Source organism: Triturus cristatus, chromosome 8, assembly GCF_964204655.1.
Source record: "Triturus cristatus chromosome 8, aTriCri1.1, whole genome shotgun sequence".
Taxonomy (NCBI): domain Eukaryota; kingdom Metazoa; phylum Chordata; class Amphibia; order Caudata; family Salamandridae; genus Triturus; species Triturus cristatus.
Genome location: NC_140591.1, coordinates 226,742,518 through 226,763,407, shown reverse-complemented (window position 1 = coordinate 226,763,407; position 20,890 = coordinate 226,742,518). Strand labels below are relative to the sequence as shown.

General features: G+C 41.5%; 1 protein-coding gene across 1 annotated transcript in view; it reads left to right on the top strand.

Annotated features, from left to right (window-relative positions):
• Positions 1–19,132, top strand: part of SESN3 (sestrin 3) — a 247,821-nt gene extending 228,689 nt beyond the window's left edge. The window contains exons 9-10 of the mRNA XM_085621415.1: positions 745–889; positions 14,838–19,132. Coding sequence (XP_085477541.1) covers positions 745–889; positions 14,838–14,924 — 232 coding nt within the window. The 3' untranslated portion in view covers positions 14,925–19,132. The remainder of the gene's footprint in view (positions 1–744; positions 890–14,837) is intronic.
• Positions 19,133–20,890: the final 1,758 nt, after the last annotated feature.

The window sequence follows — 20,890 nt, the reverse complement described above, 5'->3', positions numbered from 1 at the left end:
GGCACCTGTCAGTCTTCATAAAACACAGTGGGCCACGTTCATTGAAGCACAAAGCAGGCACTATGGTAAATGGCGGCTTTGTGTGGTTGTAAACCCAAATTGCAGGGTGGTAATTTGTGAGTTTTAGTATATTATACCTGATTCACATTAGCTTGCCACCCTCTTTCTCCCCTTAGGAAAGGCTCAGTGATCTTTAGGAAACTTAAGCAATGGCGGTCTGGCTAGTTGTAAAGAGTAAGTGAGAAGAGGTACTCATTAAGATGGGATAAGTCATCATAATTCAGGTCAGTAGCACCTTCGGAAGTCCTGACAAGAGCTTGCTGGTGCCCTTCTATAAGGTAGCCATTGATTCTTTACATCACACCAGCCTGTGTGCCCAAGTTCATACCCTTCCCCCCCCTATCTGGTTGGAAGCCTTTGGTCTTCTACACGTTTCGGAAAGGCTGGTTAAGTGGTAAGTGGTCTTCAGTGCAGCAGGCCAATTCATGAGGTGGCTTGTACGGGACACCTTGCACCGGAGATTGTGCAAACTCTGGCATGAAGTATCTCGTGCTATGCATGCAACGCAGTGCTAGTCTTTGAGGAGATTTCCTGTGTAATCTGCTGTGTAGTGTGGGCCAAAGACAGCCAGGGAGTTTGTATTTACCAACACAAGAAAAATACGTGGGTTAGCTATGAAGTGCAAGCTTGAAACTGCTTTGAATGACGAAAGTGCAGCTACTAAGCCTGAGCTTTTTTCCATAGGTATGATGATTACGATTACGGCGAAGTTAATCAGTTGCTTGAACGAAGCCTGAAGGTTTACATTAAGACAGTGACCTGCTATCCCGAAAGGACTACGAAGCGCATGTATGATGGCTACTGGCGCCAGTTCAAGCACTCAGAGAAGGTGAGTATTCCCAAGGCAAATGTAAGATATTACACAGGCTGCTGTGCTCTGTGCAAACACACTTACATCAAACCTGCCAGAACTATACTTCAACAAAAACAAGAGAAAACCTAGTGTTTTTGAACCTCCTCAAACCACCGGTTAACGGAGCTGCTTTTGGGAGGTCTTCAGAGCGTTATCAGCTTTACATTTTTTTACCCACAGCGTGCATGTACAGCCTCTCTTCTGCATTATCTACCCGCCAACCCTTGCTTGTGGTCCTTTGTGTCTCGAGAAAGGACTAAAGCCTGTAATCGACAGTCAAAAAGCATTTTTTTTTTTGACAAAGCTAATGGGTATGCCTTTTGAGAGCTGGAGCAATGGTGAATTTTTTTCTTTATTTTTTAAAACTATTTTTATAACCATATGCAGCAAAACTTAAATTAAAATGAAAATGTCATTGAAGCATAGCTGCTTTATGTCAAAATTGGAATTTTATAAAAAATCGATTTTGGTCCTTGACTAAATGTTTTGATTTTTAACATCAATGCTTGTGGCTTGTATTTTATTATTTTAATTTGTGAAGCGGACAAAATCTAATTAAGCACTCAAATCGCAGGTAACCACAATGTTATGTCACTAAAACACTTTATAACAAACTATCAAAAGGAGTACAAACAAAATAAAGTTAATATAAATAAAATAAAGCAATCTTTGACCTAGCTTTGCAGTTGAAGTATTTTAGGCAAATGTGAACAGTGTGTACAAGCATTGCGCAGTCATTCAAAGTGAAGGGACCTTCTGTATGCTGTGATGGGTGGAATCAAACTGTGAATATCAGCTTAAAAGACTAAGGAACCATGCCCACTGACCGAAAGCCACTCTGTGTAGGTCTATATAGAAGATTTTTTGGGGGGGAGAAAAATAGTCTGACAAGACTGCTAACGCTGCATCAGAGGCCAGACCTAAAATAATACGAGACCTAAATGCAAATTAAACTAAATTGTGGGAAATGCACCTTGTTCCAGTAGGAAAGCTCAATTGGTCAATGTGGCCACTGCATGTGTGTTTGTAACCGAAGGCCATAGATTTGAATCTTGGTTGGTGCACTGGGAAACAGTGACATGTATTTGTAGTGCTACCAGGTCCCAGTACTAAGGAAAGTTGTTGATGATGATAAATTGAGCAAATTGGTGAGAACCTGCCAATTAGCTCCGTGTTGGTTGCTTACCTGAGGCACTTCCTATATTTTAGCCACATATTTTTCATACATTTTCATGGTGGTTGTTTCTGGCCACGGGACCTTCTTTTAAATATAAAACACACAGGGGATGTTTCTTGATGGATACTAGAATCGATTCCTTCCTGAATGGTTCAATGGGGATCCCTTGAAAAAAGAATTGTGTGTTGTTTTCACCAAGGTGAGGAAATATGAATTTTGTGATCAGTTATGTCCCCTATCGTAGACCCCAACGGCTCCATGTACATGCTATAAGTACATGTATGTTCCCTCCTACTCCAGTTTTGAAGACGCAAATATATGTGCGTCCACCGTCAACATGTCCTCTTTCAGACCCGCCATGAATGGGTCAGATATTCCATTCCTAAGTATGAAAGGCCACCGACTTTATATGGTTCACTTTCCACATTTTACAGATTCAGGCGAGTAGGCCCGAATTCTGTCATCAAGCCTTTCCTGCCTTCTGCCTCTGAAAGCTCCAGTCTGAGCCTGCATCTGTGACCATGAACTTTGTCCTACTCCCTGCGCGGCTAACGGTGCCTGATCCAGCCTATCGCCTGCCAAAAACTGTATTTCACCTTCGAGATTATCTCCTTCGCTCCTCATCCGATGCATTCCTGTCTAGCAGTTTAGGTAAACATTCCTCCAGCTACCGTGCAAAGGGGCCAGGCCTCGCTGTCCTCATGCAAGTAATTCATAGCCCCGTTACCATGGAATATTCCTACCCCCTCGCATCTAGTGTAGACACTTAGACGCTTGTACACGCACTAACAGTCAGTATAGAATAGATTCTATCCTAGAGACCTTTCCTTTTGGATAACACAGTTCTTTAAACATAGGATATTAGATATGATTTGGGATTAGGTTGACATAACCCCAGACTTCTGTCTCCACATGTAGAGCTAAATGTCAAGTCCCCTTCACTCTCTAGTTGCACGTCAATCACACGTCATGCGGCTGCGCGCGCATCTCTGCCGAATATTTCTACTGACATTGCAGGATTCTCCTATGGATCCACCCACTTGTGACATCATGTTTAATGACGTATTTAGTTACACCCATGTTTACGCCTCTATTAGTTACGTATGCACAGTTTTTCTGTATTATCAGCTGTTACGCCTCCTGCATCTGTTTCACTGTAATGCATTTTCTATAAAACTGCTCATCTGTCAATAATATATGCCCCCTTCCTTCCTGAACTTTCGTGGTGATGGAATAGAAGGCCCACAATTCGAATTGTATTCCTTTGTATAGGAATAAAGCCTTTTAAAACCTCTAATACCACGGATTCTGCCTCTTATTTTTACTGAGTTATTCTCACTAAGACTTTACCGCATAAAAAATAGTACCGGTAACGAAATATTTACCACATAAATTGGCGCCCGAATAGGGACACTTTCTCATCTCACGCGCCGGCGGTGCGTTGCAGGCCCGGTCTCCTGCCACAGCTGAACGGACAAAAACGCGTACCCGCAGGATTTCCTGTATCTCCCTCCGGCCAAGCGGGAGTGACTGAGGCTGCGATCAACACCCAGACGAGGCGGTGAGAAGTGCGAAGTATCCCGACCAGAGCCTAGCTGAGAGAGCAAGATCCGAGGTATACAGAGGCCCACCAGGTTCCGAAGTTTCGAGTCCAGTCGAGTCGAGTCCAGTCCAGTCCGGTCCAGTTTCAGTTCCGTTCCGAGGCCTTCCGTTCCGAGCTACCCGGTGAGTACCATTACCGGGGAGGCACTTAACGTGCACACAGTCTGTGCCGGTCAAGACGGGTTTGGGTACACAAATCCGGTCTGCACTGTTTCAGCAGTGTATCTGTACTGTTTAGCAGTATATATAGTATGTCTTGCATATAAATAAATATTATCTAGTGTCAGTATTATGTCAGTAACTAGTTTTCTATTAGTTATCATTGTTCGTTAAAACTGTTAAATGTTAAATGTTTTAATACGTTCTATACATTGTGGTGTGAATGACTGTTCATTATTGTGTTCATCGTATAAAGTGTGTTCTAGAAACAAGATCTAAAAATGCCGCTCTTTTCGAAACTGAGACAGATCAAAACTAGAAAAGGGGTACTCGAAGAAGCTGTTCCCATTCCACCTAGGGACACTCCAGGATACTTTATGTATCATAAGCATGGTCTAGATGCCGTATTATTTCTTGATTTATGGGTGGACTACACCAAAGAATTACCAGAAAGTCAGAGATGGCCCGCAGCAGGGACCTGGGATGCAGATTGCATCATGAGAGTAGAAGAAGAATTATGGAAAAAGAAAGCCAGACAGTCACAGAAAGATGCCATTGAATTATGGCGTAAAGAATCATACAGACGTACAGAAAAAGCACACAGGCAGGAAGAGAAAGGTAGAGAGAATTCAAATAAAACTCGAGAAAATCTATTACTTGAGGAAGGTACCCGAGTAAACTCAGAACAAGTAGATAGACAAAGAAACACTCTTATGAATGGTATGTATCCTCTTTTGGCCGAAGGGTTACCTAAGGCTACCCCGGAAATACCAAAAGATTTAACTCCTCCATTGCTTCCGATAAAAGCACATCCCAAAACACATCCCAAAACAGCAAAGGACGTTTTCCTTTCCTCTTATTTAGATGACGTAGCTCCCGAGTATGCTAATGCCATACCACACTCACCGCTTGCCGATGGTGTTCAACACCAAGAGCATCCGTCTGTACCCCCGCAACTACAAACTCCTCCACAAGTTCCCACAGGTCCGTCCGTTTCTACAGTTTTTCCCGCATCCACAATCTCTATCCTACGTCCAACGAATCCTTTCGTGCCTAGCGCCTCAGATGGTGCTACAGGAGGTACGACAGACATGTTTGCCACCCCGCCGCGAAATAAACAGACCCTTAGAGATTTAGCACTCCAACGTACACCCCAATTAGCGACATCCGACATGTTTAAAGAACAGCTTGTGGATTGTAGATACGACCCAGTGCCAGGTAGACAGGATAAATTGCTCATATCATCACTACGTATAAGACGAGCTACATTATATTTAATGACAATACCAGGAATGGGTGAACACCTAGACAAAATATATCGCCTTGTCCACACAGGGCGAGGTCCAGAAAGTATTAACGAAGCTATGGAATATCAGAAAGTGGATGTCCAAAGACAGCTACTACGTTTTTTCATAAATTGTGTAATTAGGAATCAAGACAGGCCCGGGGCAGATCACGATACCATGCAAAGACTTGTCAAATGGGGTCAGAACATATCAGAAGAGAAACACGATAGACAGGCGTGTATAATCGCCATGAGTCGAAAGATCCGCAAGGAAGTAGAACGAATACATAAAGAAAGACGAGAAACAGACAGAGTAGAATCAGAAGAGGAGGAGGAGCAAGAATCAGAACAAGTCGAAACAATAGCTTATGTAGGTAGAGGAAGACCACATAATAATACTAGAGACTTTAATGACCCGATACGTCCAATACGTCCAGAATATAATAGACATTTTCCAAATCCTATGTTAAATACAAAATCCCCCGAACACCTATTCCAAGCCGTTGATAAATTACTCCGAGATCGAAGAGGGTACCATATGCTCGATTCCATGGACGAACAAGAATTAGCTAGGTCAGCAGTACAATGGGCTGACAGTCCCAGCGACTACAATGATGATGTACTTGCACACACGTTTCTGAATCTTGACCCATACGAACAGCGTTTAGCTAGTATATACATGATTCAACACCTCCTTATATTATATAAAAGCCAACACTCCGATCCAGGACCCTTACCTGACATATTGACAGAACTACTCACGAACATATGGAGAGGGTCAAGTACTGATTTGATTAAAGAAATTCTAGAATTCCGAAACCAATATTTAAATTTCGTATGCCCAGAACACGTTCCAGTTCCCATTATGGGAAGAAAAATGTATCCTATAGATAGACAGAACCCGTTACGCGAAGTACACCCAATTAGAGGTGACGGTAATAACTTTACACGCGTGTTTGTGTACACGCCTATAACTAAACTAGAATTATTAGAAATGAAGAAAGTAGTACCCAGCCATGACAAGGACCCAGCAGGTTTCCACCGTGAAATAAAGGACTTGTTACTCATGGGAGAGTATACCTACCCCGATATTATGAAAATATTAAAAGTCCTATTACCCTCCGGTGTTTATGAGAAACTCAAAGAAAAGGAATGGGAGGTGGGAGACCAAAAGATAGATTGGACAGCATTAGAAAACGAAGAAAAGGCCCGAGCTGCAGGATCAGGGCTTGGGGAAAAGACTACAGCACTAGCAGGGCTACTAGTACAGGTACTGCCACGTTTATTAACTACGAAAAAGGAAGACTGGGGTGCAATATCAGCCTGTAAACAAAAACCAGATGAAGACACTAGTGATTTCTATTCCCGATTTGAAAAATGTTTTGGTATAAATAGTGGTATCAAAGCCAGTAGTGAGTCATATCCACATCTGTTCGTGACAAAATTAGTTGAAAATTCTCTGCTACAAGTTAAGAATAGAGTATTGAAATTCGAAAGTACCTGGCAAGGTAATACCCCATCACAGATGTTACAGATGTTACAATATCATCACAATAGAATTAGAGAAGAACAAGAACACGAACAAAGACGTATGAAAGATACAAAAATGAAAATGCTTGTTGCACAGTCAGTTCCAACCGATGGTCATCAAAAGGGTAATTCCGCAGGTCCTACGAAAGGGACATGTAACTATTGTAAACAACAAGGTCATTATATACACGATTGTCCAGTCTTGAAACATAATATTGCTACAGGTAGAACGCAGGAGAGACCACGTCCACCTAGACAGGATCAGAATGAACAACAAATCCCTCAGCATGCACAACCTAGGTTAGCTTCGCAACAATTAGCTCCGCAACAGGGAGCTCCACAACAGATTGTAGCACCACCACAAGCGCAGCCTATTGCTGCAACACAAGCGACAACACAACAGATGTATCAGTATGCACAAGCAGATTATCCCGATTATCAGCGATACTCATGAGATAGCCTAGAGAGGGAAGTTGGCTTACCCCTTATTGAGGTTCCTGTAGACCAAGAGGGACCTTATGTACATAGTGAACTATTAGGGGAAGACAGAAAGTTTTTACTTGATACAGGGGCAAGCAGAACGACTATACGACGCAGTGAAGTTCCAGGGGCACCCCTCTCAGGCTCACAAAATATTTCCCTTGGATTCTCAGGAAAACCTATAATAAATGACGTAACACAACCTCTTCCACTTACAGTCGGTCCATTGACACGTACTACAGATTTATTGCTCACTAAATCATGTCCAGAAAACTTGTTAGGTATAAAAACATTGAAAGCTCTAGGAGCTATAATATGTTGTTCTCCGGAAGGAGTACGACTATTTTTACGTGATTTTAAAGGTCACTATGTGTCCAGAGACATGGATCACCGACTGCAGAATTTACCTACACATTTATGGGCACAAGGCCCCACTGATGTTGGTTGCATGAATATTACACCATATCGTGTCACACTAAAAACAGGAGTAATACTACCACGAATGCGACAATACAAGTTACCACCCGATGCTGTTGTGGCTTTGCTGCAAATCATTGACGAGCTTATTGCAAAAGGAGTGGTTGTCAAAACAGACTCCAATGTATGTAATTCCCCGATAATTCCGATTCTTAAAAGAACGGATCCAAAAGCACCACCAGTATATCGATTAGTTATTGATCTGCGCGAATTAAATAAATGTATTGTACCACAATACCCCGTGGTCCCAGATATCTCTTCATTACTAACAGCTATTGACTCAGAAGCAACGTTCTTCACTGTAATTGATCTCAAGAATGCTTTCTTTAGCGTCCCAATAGATCCAGAAAGTCAATACTTGTTCGGGTTCAGTTTAAATGGACGAAGTTTTAAATTCACACGCGCACCTCAAGGATTTACAGAAAGCCCCAGCATCTATAGCCAAGCACTGAAACGAGAACTTGACAGTATCCACATGCCAGTTAACACTGCCTTGCTTCAATATGTCGATGATCTGCTGATCACCGCCCGAAGCGAACCTGAATGTGAAAAAGCGTCACTGACGGTTTTGAAATTTCTGGCCGACAAAGGGCACAAGGTGTCCCCTTCTAAGCTGCAATTCTGTGTCCCGCGAGTTGTTTACCTTGGGCACTCGCTGTCCAAGGAGGGAAGGCAGCTTACACCCGACCGCATCCAGTTAATCGCTAACATGCCACCACCCAAGACACAAAAGGAGGTGCGGGCTTTTATAGGCCTCACTTCATACTGTAGGCAGTGGATCCCTCAATATGCATTCCTAGCAAAACCACTCATCCAGTTGACAACACAGGAGGCAGCCACATCGACTGTCCTCCCTTGGACTCAAGAACATACACACGCCTTTGAAAGCTTAAAGAAAGCTTTATGCCAAGCACCTGTTTTAGCAACACCATGTTACAGCAAACAGTTTACACTCTTTGTTACAGAACGCGAAGGTACTGCTTTGTCAGTACTCACTCAGGAACAAGCAGGATCACACAAACCATGTGCTTATTTCTCTAGTACATTAGATCCAGTAGCTCAGGCTCTTCCTGCGTGCCTGAAATCGGTGGCAGCAACAGCTTTAGCAATCAGACAAAGCGATGCCATAGTGTTAGGACATCAATTGACAGTACAAGTACCACATGCAGTAGAGGTTCTCTTGAATCGCACACAAACACAACACTTGACTATAGCGAGACTCACCGGTTACGAACTGACATTGTTTCAGCCACACATAGAAATCAGACGTTGCAATACGTTAAATCCTGCCACACTGTTACCAGTGAGCGGAACAGATCCATTGGCACATGATTGTGTCGAAATTATTACTATCACGACGAAACCCAGACAAGACTTGACAGATATCCCTTTGTCAGATCCAGACTTGACATTGTATGTAGATGGGTCATGTATGAGAACAAGTACAGGAGAGTTAGTGGCCGCTTACGCAGTCACAACAGACACTGAAGTCATTGAAACAAATCGTATTAACACTTTGTCAGCTCAAGCAGCAGAGCTCATCGCTCTGACACAAGCCTGTATTCAAGCCAAAGATAAGAAAGTCAACATATACACAGATTCACGTTATGCATTCGGAGTCGTCCATGACTTCGGCGTACTGTGGCGAGAGAGAGGTTATTTAACTTCTCACGGTGCCCACATCCAGCACGGACCCCTCATTCAAACCCTATTAGACGCGATTCATCTACCTACTGCAATATCGATTATGAAATGCAAAGCCCATACAAAAGTTTCTCAGGGTAATGACCTAGCTGACAGAACAGCTAAACAGACTGCTCAGAATCAGACTCTCACAACTGACATGACAAAGACAATAGTCCCGACACTAACACATTGCATGACAGTTAAGGATCCCGCCCTTGATGTAATTGACATACAGACACATGCTACACCAAAAGAAATAAAGAAATGGACTGAATTAGGAGGGATCCAAACGGATCAAGGATGGATGACGAAGGAAAAATCTATATGGTTTCTTCCCGACTCTATGGTCCAAGTCATCATTAACACAATACATAGTCCAGCACACCTAGGAGAAAAAGCTATGCTAGACAGCATTCAACACATTTGGTTCAACAAACACTTACGAGCAGCAGCTAAACAAAAAGTTCGTACCTGTATGATATGTTGTCAGTTTAATCCAGGTAAAAGCATCCCCGTAGAGCAGGGTGGATTTCAACTTCCCGATCATGCTTTTGAAGTCCTCCAGATGGATTATATCCAGATGGAACGATGTTGAGGATTCAAATATGTTCTTGTAGTGGTCTGTGCTCTTTCCCGTTGGACAGAAGCATACCCGGTTTCAGATTACACTGCTCCGACTACTGCCAAACAGTTAGTTCGAGAATTCTTCCCACGGTACGGTTTACCACGTGTTGTCTACTCAGATAACGGCCAGCCGTTCTCATCCGAACTAATGAAACACGTTTCCCTTTTGTTAGGCTACCAATGGAAATTCCACTGTGTCCGGCATCCCGAGGCCGCAGGTCTCGTGGAACGCCATAATCAAACTCTGAAAATTAGATTGTCCAAAATATGTAGGGAAAAAGGTGTCGACTGGATAGTAGCCTTACCAGTTGCGCTCTTTTACATGAGAATGGTAGCACATTCTCGAACTGGGCTATCCCCGTACGAGGTGATCTTCGGTAGACCACCAAATATGTGGGGGACGCCTATACCTCGCAAAATAACTGATGTTGACTGTAATATGCTGACAGATTACCTGGCTTCCTTGATGTCTGCACTACAATCTTGTCGTTCACAGGTAGCCGCAGCTTTTCCCGATAATACTGAGGTGAAGCCCCATGACGTGGTTCCTGGTGACCTGGTTTTGGTCAGGAATTTCGACCGGAAGACCCAACTGGATCCTAGGTGGAAGTCGCCTAAGTTGGTTCTACTGACTACAAGGACTGCCGTGAAGATCGAGGGTCGCAAAGGGTGGTTGCACTCGAGTCATATCAAGAAATTTTATGGACTACCATCCAGTATAAATACTCAACCCTATATTCCCTCAAAGACAGACTCAAAGCTCCCCTTGGTTGAATTAACCAAACCAGAACTTTACAAACTAAAATTGAGGTCTAGTAAGTCAGACATTTTGATTGTTTAAGTCCTCTCCAAGGTGAATCGGTTGAATTTGTCTCTGACATGTATCCTCTAGACCGGAATAGAGAAAGAAATCAGCGAATGCAGCTGAAAAAGCATGCGTATTGTAAATCACTTCGTAGTCACTGCACAGTAACATTATTAATTTTGTTTTTTCTAAGTCTTCTGATTATTTTTTCCAGCATACTACTGCATATGTATTACCCTATTCTTAAACATGCTTACAATATAACTGCAGAACATTCTTTTAGCGAATTTCCTCCGCATGAGTTGTCATATAGATTTGCGCTGCGCAACAACACATTCATTAGTATGTTACATCATTCCCATCAGACCAGCAATGCCACAAATTGTTGGATATGTGGCCGACTCCCTCCCTATCAAAACTATAAGGGAGTTTTGCCCCTCTTTCCATATCCATTCACACACAATGGCTCCTGTGGAGCATGGTTTAGTTTGATTAATTCCCTAGATTCAAATTCCGCAGTTTATCAAGACAACTGGGTTTGGGGAAACCTGAACCTAGTTTTACTTAAAGTCTGCTACCCTAACAAGGAGGGACTCCCCAAAAGAACAGGAACTGATCTAGAAAATGAAGTATATGGATTAGGTAATTTTACACTTAACCTCATGATCCTGAACGTGGAATCTGAAGCTACACCAATCTTGCCCGCCATGTCAGTATTCCCAGTAAAAGGGGAATTATGTATAAAAAAGAATGGTTCCATACACATGGGCCACAGTAAATGCACCACTGTAATAAAATTCAGTGATCAAGGCAAGTCTACATTTAGAGCTTCCCATCATTCCTACTTCATATGTGGCCAGACCGCATATATATGTCTACCTCTAGATTGGGATGGTACTTGTTACATAGCATTCCTTCTGCCACCTGTTTTCCTAGCTCCTCCTGATTATCATAGAAATACCCATTTAGTACACAATAGACAACAGAGAGATCTCCCAATTGACGATTACACTGAAACAGCATGGGAAAAATACACAGATTTCAATAAAGGATTCTTTCCCTATATAGGTACAGTCACTAATAGTAAGCTGATACGTAGATTAACCAGAACCCTTGAAGCAGTAGTGAACGAGACTATTTCCGCCTTAGGCAATTTAACAGAAGAGCAGTCTGCTATGCGGATTGTTGTGCTTCAAAATCGTCTTGTCCTTGACGTCATCCTGGCCGATAGGGGCGGAGCTTGTAGGGTCATCGGATCAAGTTGCTGCATTTTCATACCAGAAAATTCGCCGTCAGTATATAAAGCCATAACCCGCCTTCATAAGATTATAAGCCAGATACACCAGAGTCCAGGCACCTGGACTTGGTCCGGTTGGTTCTGGGGCGTGTTGTCAGCCTGGGGATGGAGAATCCTATCCTTCCTAGGTATTGGCTTTCTCATACTATTCAGTTGCTGCTTATGTCTACAATGTGGGCCAGCGATTTGTGGTCTGTGTGCCACATCGTGTATCCCACATCCACGTTTTCATTCAAGATCCCGGAAGAAGAAAGAAGAACAAATGATGCTATATGAACAGATCGATGGATTGATGAAGATCGATATCTCCTGAGGGTCCGTAGGGGACAAGGAGGGAATGAGGAAATATGAATTTTGTGATCAGTTATGTCCCCTATCGTAGACCCCAACGGCTCCATGTACATGCTATAAGTACATGTATGTTCCCTCCTACTCCAGTTTTGAAGACGCAAATATATGTGCGTCCACCATGTCCTCTTTCAGACCCGCCATGAATGGGTCAGATATTCCATTCCTAAGTATGAAAGGCCACCGACTTTATATGGTTCACTTTCCACATTTTACAGATTCATGCGAGTAGGCCCGAATTCTGTCATCAAGCCTTTCCTGCCTTCTGCCTCTGAAAGCTCCAGTCTGAGCCTGCATCTGTGACCATGAACTTTGTCCTACTCCCTGCGCGGCTAACGGTGCCTGATCCAGCCTATCGCCTGCCAAAAACTGTATTTCACCTTCGAGATTATCTCCTTCGCTCCTCATCCGATGCATTCCTGTCTAGCAGTTTAGGTAAACATTCCTCCAGCTACCGTGCAAAGGGGCCAGGCCTCGCTGTCCTCATGCAAGTAATTCATAGCCCCGTTACCATGGAATATTCCTACCCCCTCGCATCTAGTGTAGACACTTAGACGCTTGTACACGCACTAACAGTCAGTATAGAATAGATTCTATCCTAGAGACCTTTCCTTTTGGATAACACAGTTCTTTAAACATAGGATATTAGATATGATTTGGGATTAGGTTGACATAACCCCAGACTTCTGTCTCCACATGTAGAGCTAAATGTCAAGTCCCCTTCACTCTCTAGTTGCACGTCAATCACACGTCATGCGGCTGCGCGCGCATCTCTGCCGAATATTTCTACTGACATTGCAGGATTCTCCTATGGATCCACCCACTTGTGACATCATGTTTAATGACTTATTTAGTTACACCCATGTTTACGCCTCTATTAGTTACGTATGCACAGTTTTTCTGTATTATCAGCTGTTACGCCTCCTGCATCTGTTTCACTGTAATGCATTTTCTATAAAACTGCTCATCTGTCAATAATATATGCCCCCTTCCTTCCTGAACTTTCGTGGTGATGGAATAGAAGGCCCACAATTCGAATTGTATTCCTATGTATAGGAATAAAGCCTTTTAAAACCTCTAATACCACGGATTCTGCCTCTTATTTTTACTGAGTTATTCTCACTAAGACTTTACCGCATAAAAAATAGTACCGGTAACGAAATATTTACCACAAAGGGCTTTATTGTAGTTAATTTCACCACAAGGCATTGTAGCTCTCCATGAAGGAGATGCCTCTCTCCCAAGGCCGGGCTGTCTTTTGGTGGATGTTTCTGCAGCTAGGATTTTTACATGGAGTGGCAGCTAGCCCCACACATAAGTCTCCTCCTTTCACAGCTGGGCTTGGGACTGGCCATGGTGAAGATCTTCTGCAATAGCTCCACAATACACCTGAGGGAAACAATCAGAAAAATTGTTGGTGGAAACTTCATGAGACCTTTCCTGGATGTGGTGTTTCTTTTTATTCCCAAAACTAACTGTGCATGTTTCACTTAAAACTGATTTTGACCTGGTTTTCTAACAAGGAACTCTGATAACTTGGCTTGAAAAAACTAAAAGATTAAATTGTGGATTTGGCAGAGTTCCTTTCTGAAAAGAAACTGTTATAACTTTGCTTGAAAACAGTAAAGGATTTAAGTGGATTTGGAAGGTAACTTCACACCCCGATTAGGCCTAAGGAATGTCCCAGAAACTGACCAACGAATATTCATGTATTTCCCTGGGAAATATCCCCTGCCTTAAGGATATAGTACGGCTAAATTAGGTTCCTAAAACTCAACAGATCTTTCAGGAAGAATTGTAAGCTCCTAATCATTAGCTTTTTAAACTTTTTAAATCACTTACGAGGAAACCAGGCATTTTAGAGCAGTACTCGGTTATTTATCTGTGATATGTGAATGTATAAAAAGACTTCCGTCTGTTCTATCAATGGATATAGCTAGATTGAATCTTTCTATGTTGATAACTGTAATCAGGGAGCTGAATGTTGCACTCCCCTGCTGTCTCCCTCCTGGCTTTACACATTAAAAGAAAGTGCCACATTGCCCTTCCTGGAACCATGGCTGTGCTCAGCCAGACTGGATTTATGCAACTATTCCTCCAGGCCTAAGCCTGAAAATTAAAGGAGCATTTGTATTGCGTAAAAAGACATTACTGTCCCATCTGTGGACTTCGACGTATTTGTAATGAGGTGACTGGTAAATTGGGAGGGAGCGAGTTGGCTGTGTATTCGTGCCAACATTTAAAATCCATGCTGAGTTATTGAGGCTGTCAGTAGGATGTGATGCACTGAGTTTTTGTTTCGAAGTACAATAAAGCTTAGAAATGTATGTTTTTTTCATAATCTTGATATCATGCTTGAGTTTTGGGCGGGTTGCATACAATAGTAACAAACTAAATAAAAAAAGTGTTGATGTGAGTAAGATGCTTACATTTCTGTCCTTTTGTGCCCTCCAGGTCCATGTGAACCTGCTTCTAATGGAAGCTCGGATGCAGGCAGAACTTTTGTACGCTCTCCGTGCTATAACTCGCCACCTGACCTGATGCAGTTACGCGAGATGAGTGCAATGGACGCATTGAAGCTTCCTTCTCCTGTAGATGCCTACCAGAAGCTGTTTGTGATGTAGCATCAAACTGATTCTATCCTAGCGTCAGCATTTGCTTCAGTTATGTGCAAAGATGCGTTTTCTTTTTCTTGATGCCTAACATTACTAATGATAGTGAAACTAAAAACAAGGAGCACAGCTTTTCTCCTTGTAGCTGAATTTTGGATCTTTGTCTCATATCCGGAGTTCAGTGTTTTATGATTCCCAATGCCTTGTGTCTCTCTCTAGTGGCAAAGGCGGGGGACACATAGTCAATTCAGCTGTATATTCTAGTCAACTAATCATTTTTGTTTTTAATTGTACTGGCATCTCCAAATGATAACATTTGCATATCTGGCAAAAATGGCGTTGCTCTGCCTTTGTGCGTTTCAGAGCGGGGCTGCAGAAGTAATATGAAGGTTTCTTAGCATCTTGCTCACCAGGAAAGTTTTTTTCTACCATTATTTTGCTGTTGCAGTGTGAAAGGTGTCTGCGATGCCGGTGAAAAGCACTGTCCAGTGACTGAAAATGTGAAGCGGGTCACAATAAACCAGCAGACCCTTCATCATGCTACGGAAGGGAAATAAAAAGCTATTTCACACTTTGCTAATTTAATGTAAAAAACGTTGCCAGGAATTGAGGTCTGTAGTGGACCCGCCTCATTTGCCCAAATCTGGTACTTCTTCGGGTGACACTTTAATTAGCTGACATTTATCAAATCCATATCGTTTTGCACAATATTAGTGGCCGTCACCCCACTCAATGTTCCTTTCACTTGTTTAGAACTTGGCAAGTATCTTTTTCTTGCACAGCTTTACTTTGTCATGGTCGCTCTTTTTAATATAATATTAGCAGGAGAAAGGTTAATGCTGTCGCTTATACCCTCTAAGGGGTAAGGAATCGCACTTTCCCTTCCGCTTCTGTCATTCATTGTGCGCTTCAACTTGTAATAATCAAAGCTACAAAATGTGATAAATCCTGTGCATTATTTGTGTAAGAACAAAAGCAAAGTGCAATATTTCGCTTGAAAATACCTTCAGTTTTTTACAACTTACCGGGAAGTCTGGGGAAAAACATTTGTTTTGCACAAAGTGTAATATTTTCAATTTAATTTTTTGGTTCAAAACAGTGTAATGTTTAAATACCAAAGCAGCCCCTTTGAAAAATAACCCTCTTTTATTGTATTTCATAATATTTGAGAATAGATGTACTCAGCAAATATGAAGCGGACAGCATTAAGCAACAGATATTTCAAATGCATTTTCTTTTTTTCGTTGCTCTAATAATTTAGCCCACTCAGACATCTGTTGATTAAAGTGGAACTTAATTTTGAATCCTAGCTCCCCATTCGGGCAGCCTGGCCGATGGTGGCCAAGGGTTGGCTTAGAAGTGGCTCCGAAAAGCAAGCCCGGCCTGTACCGTCTTGACCCCCTTTCTCATGTTTTAGAGTTTTACCCTTAAGAATGGCCTCCAGCCGGCAAGGGAATATAATGATCCAAGCCTGCCTCACCCTTGCCAAGCCTCTCCCTTGGTGATATGCATTGTTTGGAAAAAAAACACAGCAACCGGTTGCAATATCCTGCCTTGTTTGGGGAAAAAAAAAACAGCAACCCATTGCTAAATCCTGCCTTGCCTGCTTGTTCTATTTCCAAAGAGTTCTTTTGGAGCTGAGTATTTTGTGTTTCAGACTGGGAGCGGTTGTTGAATGTGCAGAAGTACAGGATTGGATTTGCACGAGCCCCTGAGATACCAACATCACGCAAAGCACTTGTCAAGTAGCTGATTTCAGTAGTTCCTTGTCATGTTAGATTGCCTTCTTCCTCATGTGATTAGCATTGAGGCTGCTTTAGCCATGACACCTCTCTTACACATAAAACATTTTAGGCCTCACTGTGTGTTTATAGAGTTGGAAATGAGTAGCTGTTTTATTAAACAAATCAATTTTCTGGCAATCCGTTCTTAAACACACTATTCTTTCACACAAATTCCAACGCTTAATATCTAAACATCATTTTAATTGCAGTTCCTAATCTGGGGTACTTGTCAAAATGACTGAACTCCTGCTTTCAGCATTTCTGTTGCATGGAATCTCTTATGGCTTACATGCTTTTGGAGTATTTCCTGATTCTGTGAAATGATCTCAGGATATTGTAAAAGCGTTATTGACCCTTTGGTATCATATAGTCATTGATATTGATAACAAATAAGGGCTAATACACCCTGACAATATCCACATTTCCCTATTACTTTCACACTAGGCTGTACATGGTCTTCAGATTTTTAATTGCAACCCTTTTGTTAAGCCTTTGGCAATGGTGGACCCTCTGATATTTCCTCTTATTTCTCCCTCTCTACCGTCAAGGGAGCATCTGCACCGTCAGTGGCCTTGTGTTGAGGGCTACTGAGTGTTATTTTCCAGCCATAAAGTTCTTTTCACTTTATCTTAGCCATCTTTTTTGCCATTTCGTCATTTAAATTATATTTGTGGCACCTTTCTTCTAAATAATATTTAGGATGTAAAAATGGTATATCCAAGTTAAGAGTGCTGAACTGGTTAAAAAAAAGAATAAGATAAAATCTTGAGGGTTGGTAAATCAATGCTTTGCAGAGACTACCATAAATTATAAGGGCAATAGCAGTGATGATGACCATAAAGAATCGATCTATGTTTTTTTTTTCTCACTGAAAGGCATCCAGGAACACATTTTCTAAGTTTATATAGGATTTAAGCAAAAACAGTGGTATGCTTCAGCTACACTAGAAGTGCCTTCTTGCTCGGAAGGAAATGAAAGCAGAGTAATGCACTTTCAGTTAGTGCTGTTTGTCAGTTCAGCCTCTGTTTTGATAAACAACAACTCTGATCCTTCCTTTTGTGCCTACAAAATTCCCTGCTTTCTTTTTAGTTTAGAAATTATAAATAAACTCACAACAAACCACGCTCTAAGAGGACATTTTCCTGAAAAAACTATTTCATCCTTCTAGGTCCTTAGGCTTAACTTGATTGAGGAGCAGATTTACATTTGTGTTACTTCTGACACCTCAAGGTGGCTTTCAACCCTAGTCACTCCTAGGACATGGGAGTATTTATTGACAGATTCTTCAAAACTAGCATGTTATCCTCCACCACACCCTTCTGAGTGTTAGGAGTATTTGTATGCTGCTTTACAATTTGAGTCTGAGCAGGAGAAAGATCAGATCTTTTTGCAGTATTTAATATTTGTATTGGCATTCCTTTACTCAGAGGATCTTTGCCTTACACATTTTGAGGATATCCTTGCAGGACCAATAGGAAGGACTTCTTCAGAACTCCATTCTTCTCGCACAAAGTGCGTACTCCGCAAGCTAATCATTATTTTTCTCTGAGAAAAAACTTCATATTGGGCAGTTAGGATTGTGAATGCTGTGTTTTTGGGGTGATTTCCCTTCCCCCATAATCATACAGGGCCTAGTGAAACAGTAGCTGTGAGTAGGACCATATTCCTCTTTTCCAATTTTGTCTGTCCACGTTGGAAGTCCACAGGAGACCTAAGACTATTTCAGCTTGATTCTTCAGAGTACACATGTACATTGCAAATAGAAGAAAGAATTACAAATTCCTACTGTTAAATTTCCAACAATTTGTAATGCGCCAATTGTAGTCCTGGCTGGGGCCATTGCAAAGGTGCACAGGAAGTGCATGATTGTGTCCGGTCTTCAAGGATAGATCTATCACCAAAACGTACCCCAAAAAAGACACTGGAATGCAAATGCCCTCAGTATAGAGCAAGATACTTAACACAGTTGAACAGGAATGACATCAAGATGTGTGTTACTTCTGTAACGTTTAGCGAATGCTACACAATAAGTTTATGAACCTCAAAGCACGACATGCTAAAATGTTCAAAGAACCCAAACGGAATATCTCTGTGTAATTTTTGGGCTGAAAAAAAGGAATTGGCATATCTCATACACTGACCTGCTTTACATTTTATATCAAGCACTAAAACTGACAGAGGAGAAGGTTCTGATTGGCAATCCAACTTGTGCAGCTTCATAGTCTGGTTCATAACTCGTAGCAGTGCATATATCATAATCTTCCCTATGGCTATATAGTAGTCTTAAATGAGGCAATGCTTTTTTCAGCCAGGACGTATTACCTGACTAATCATAAAATAAAAAAATGAAAAATGGCAGATTGCAAAAATAAATACTCCTTTACATATTTATGTTTAGATTCTTTTATCTCTATTTCTTGTTTCTGCAAATGCAGGTCTTTAATCATATTTTATTAGAATATTTTTCATTTGTCAAAGCTACTTTTCAACCAACCCCATCCAGTTATATTTTCTTGCTGTTCTATGAAAGAATTTTATTTTTGCAGATGCCTGTTCTGCTCTGTTTTGGGAGCTTAGCACTGTTCTAGCAAAGAATGAACCTCAACATAAATCCATGCACAATTGTGTTAGAAGATTTTTGATCATTGAATATAGGTTTCCTGGATGGCATCACTTTTGCAAAAGACTAGCTAGTGTCTCTTAGTATTCTCCTTTCTTATTGCTCGGCTAGTAATGAACACACTTTGCATGCCTATGATAAGAGGCTAAAAAGGTCCCTTTTACTATTTGGATATGACCATAGTGGTTAGATGAAAACATTTCCAACCAATGGTGAACTGTTAAAAAGCAACGTATTTGGAAGTACATTTTCGCCTACATCAAAACACCAGCTACCATCTCCTGAGCCAAGAGAGACAGTGTATTTGCAGCACCGTTTAGTTTGATCCTTGTCACCAGACTCTTCAAAGCAGTGATTTGCAACTGGTTTATTCCTTAGATCAGCTTAGTGCTGTTATACGAGCTGTATTCAAGACGCTGAAGGTGGTGTTAATTTGTCTGCAGAAACATGGAAAGTAGTTGGAGTCCATACATGCCTCCCTTCTACTATTTTCTGCTAGGTACACTAGCCTTATCCTGTGAATTCACATGGTACACTTTGCTAGAGAAGAGGTTATGCAAAACTGGATCTACTCTGCATTATACCTATTAACATTCTAATATCTCGAAATATACTGGCATTTACAATTAAAGATGCGGATGATGAACTAAATAGACAGACGTTTCATCAGTATGGCATCTCCGTACTAATCATAAACACCAGAACATTTTGAATGGGGTATATACACACAAATACAGCTCTGATGTCAGACTAGGATTACAAATTGAATAGCCTTTCTTATTTACGTCAAGATAGGTTTCCACTGTTAGTATCGCATGTAGATTTACATGCTAAAAGTTGCAGTAAAAGAAATTGGTACGTGATGATGCCATAAGAAACTTAAAACACTTTTTTTAAGTGTGCTGAAATTCAGCTTTCAGGGCGGTGGGGGTAGGGGCATTCTAAGCATGTTTGTCTATTGAGGATAGATACATTGGAAAATTAAAATTAAAGTAAAGACTTTTTAGTTTAAAATGTTGGAGTTCTGGAAGACAATGCAGCTATTCCCTTTAAGGTTGATTAAGTAAATAGCATTCTATTGGGTAACAGTAATGCCTGTAATTTTCATTGCTGTCAAACTGATACACCAAACGAAGAAGGAGCTATGGAACATCTATTAAAAATGAGATGTCTATCACATGACCTACATGGCTCACAAATAAGGAAAATGTAATGCCCTAAATTAAGGACATTTTGGAATAATGGACCTTTTGAGGCAGAGGAGAAAACTATTGAATCCAATTGAACATTATGACTCCAAATTGAGGCACAATAAATTTATAAAACATATGCTTTGTGAACAAATGACAGACCTTATAAAACTGAACTTTGAAATTCACTGTGGGAACTGTTTTTGAAAACCTGATCTAGCTAGCAGGATGTTAAGGCCCCACTGCAGACGTTTGCAAGTCCCAGGTTAGAATCCAGACCAGGCTGATGCAGCTTCTCATG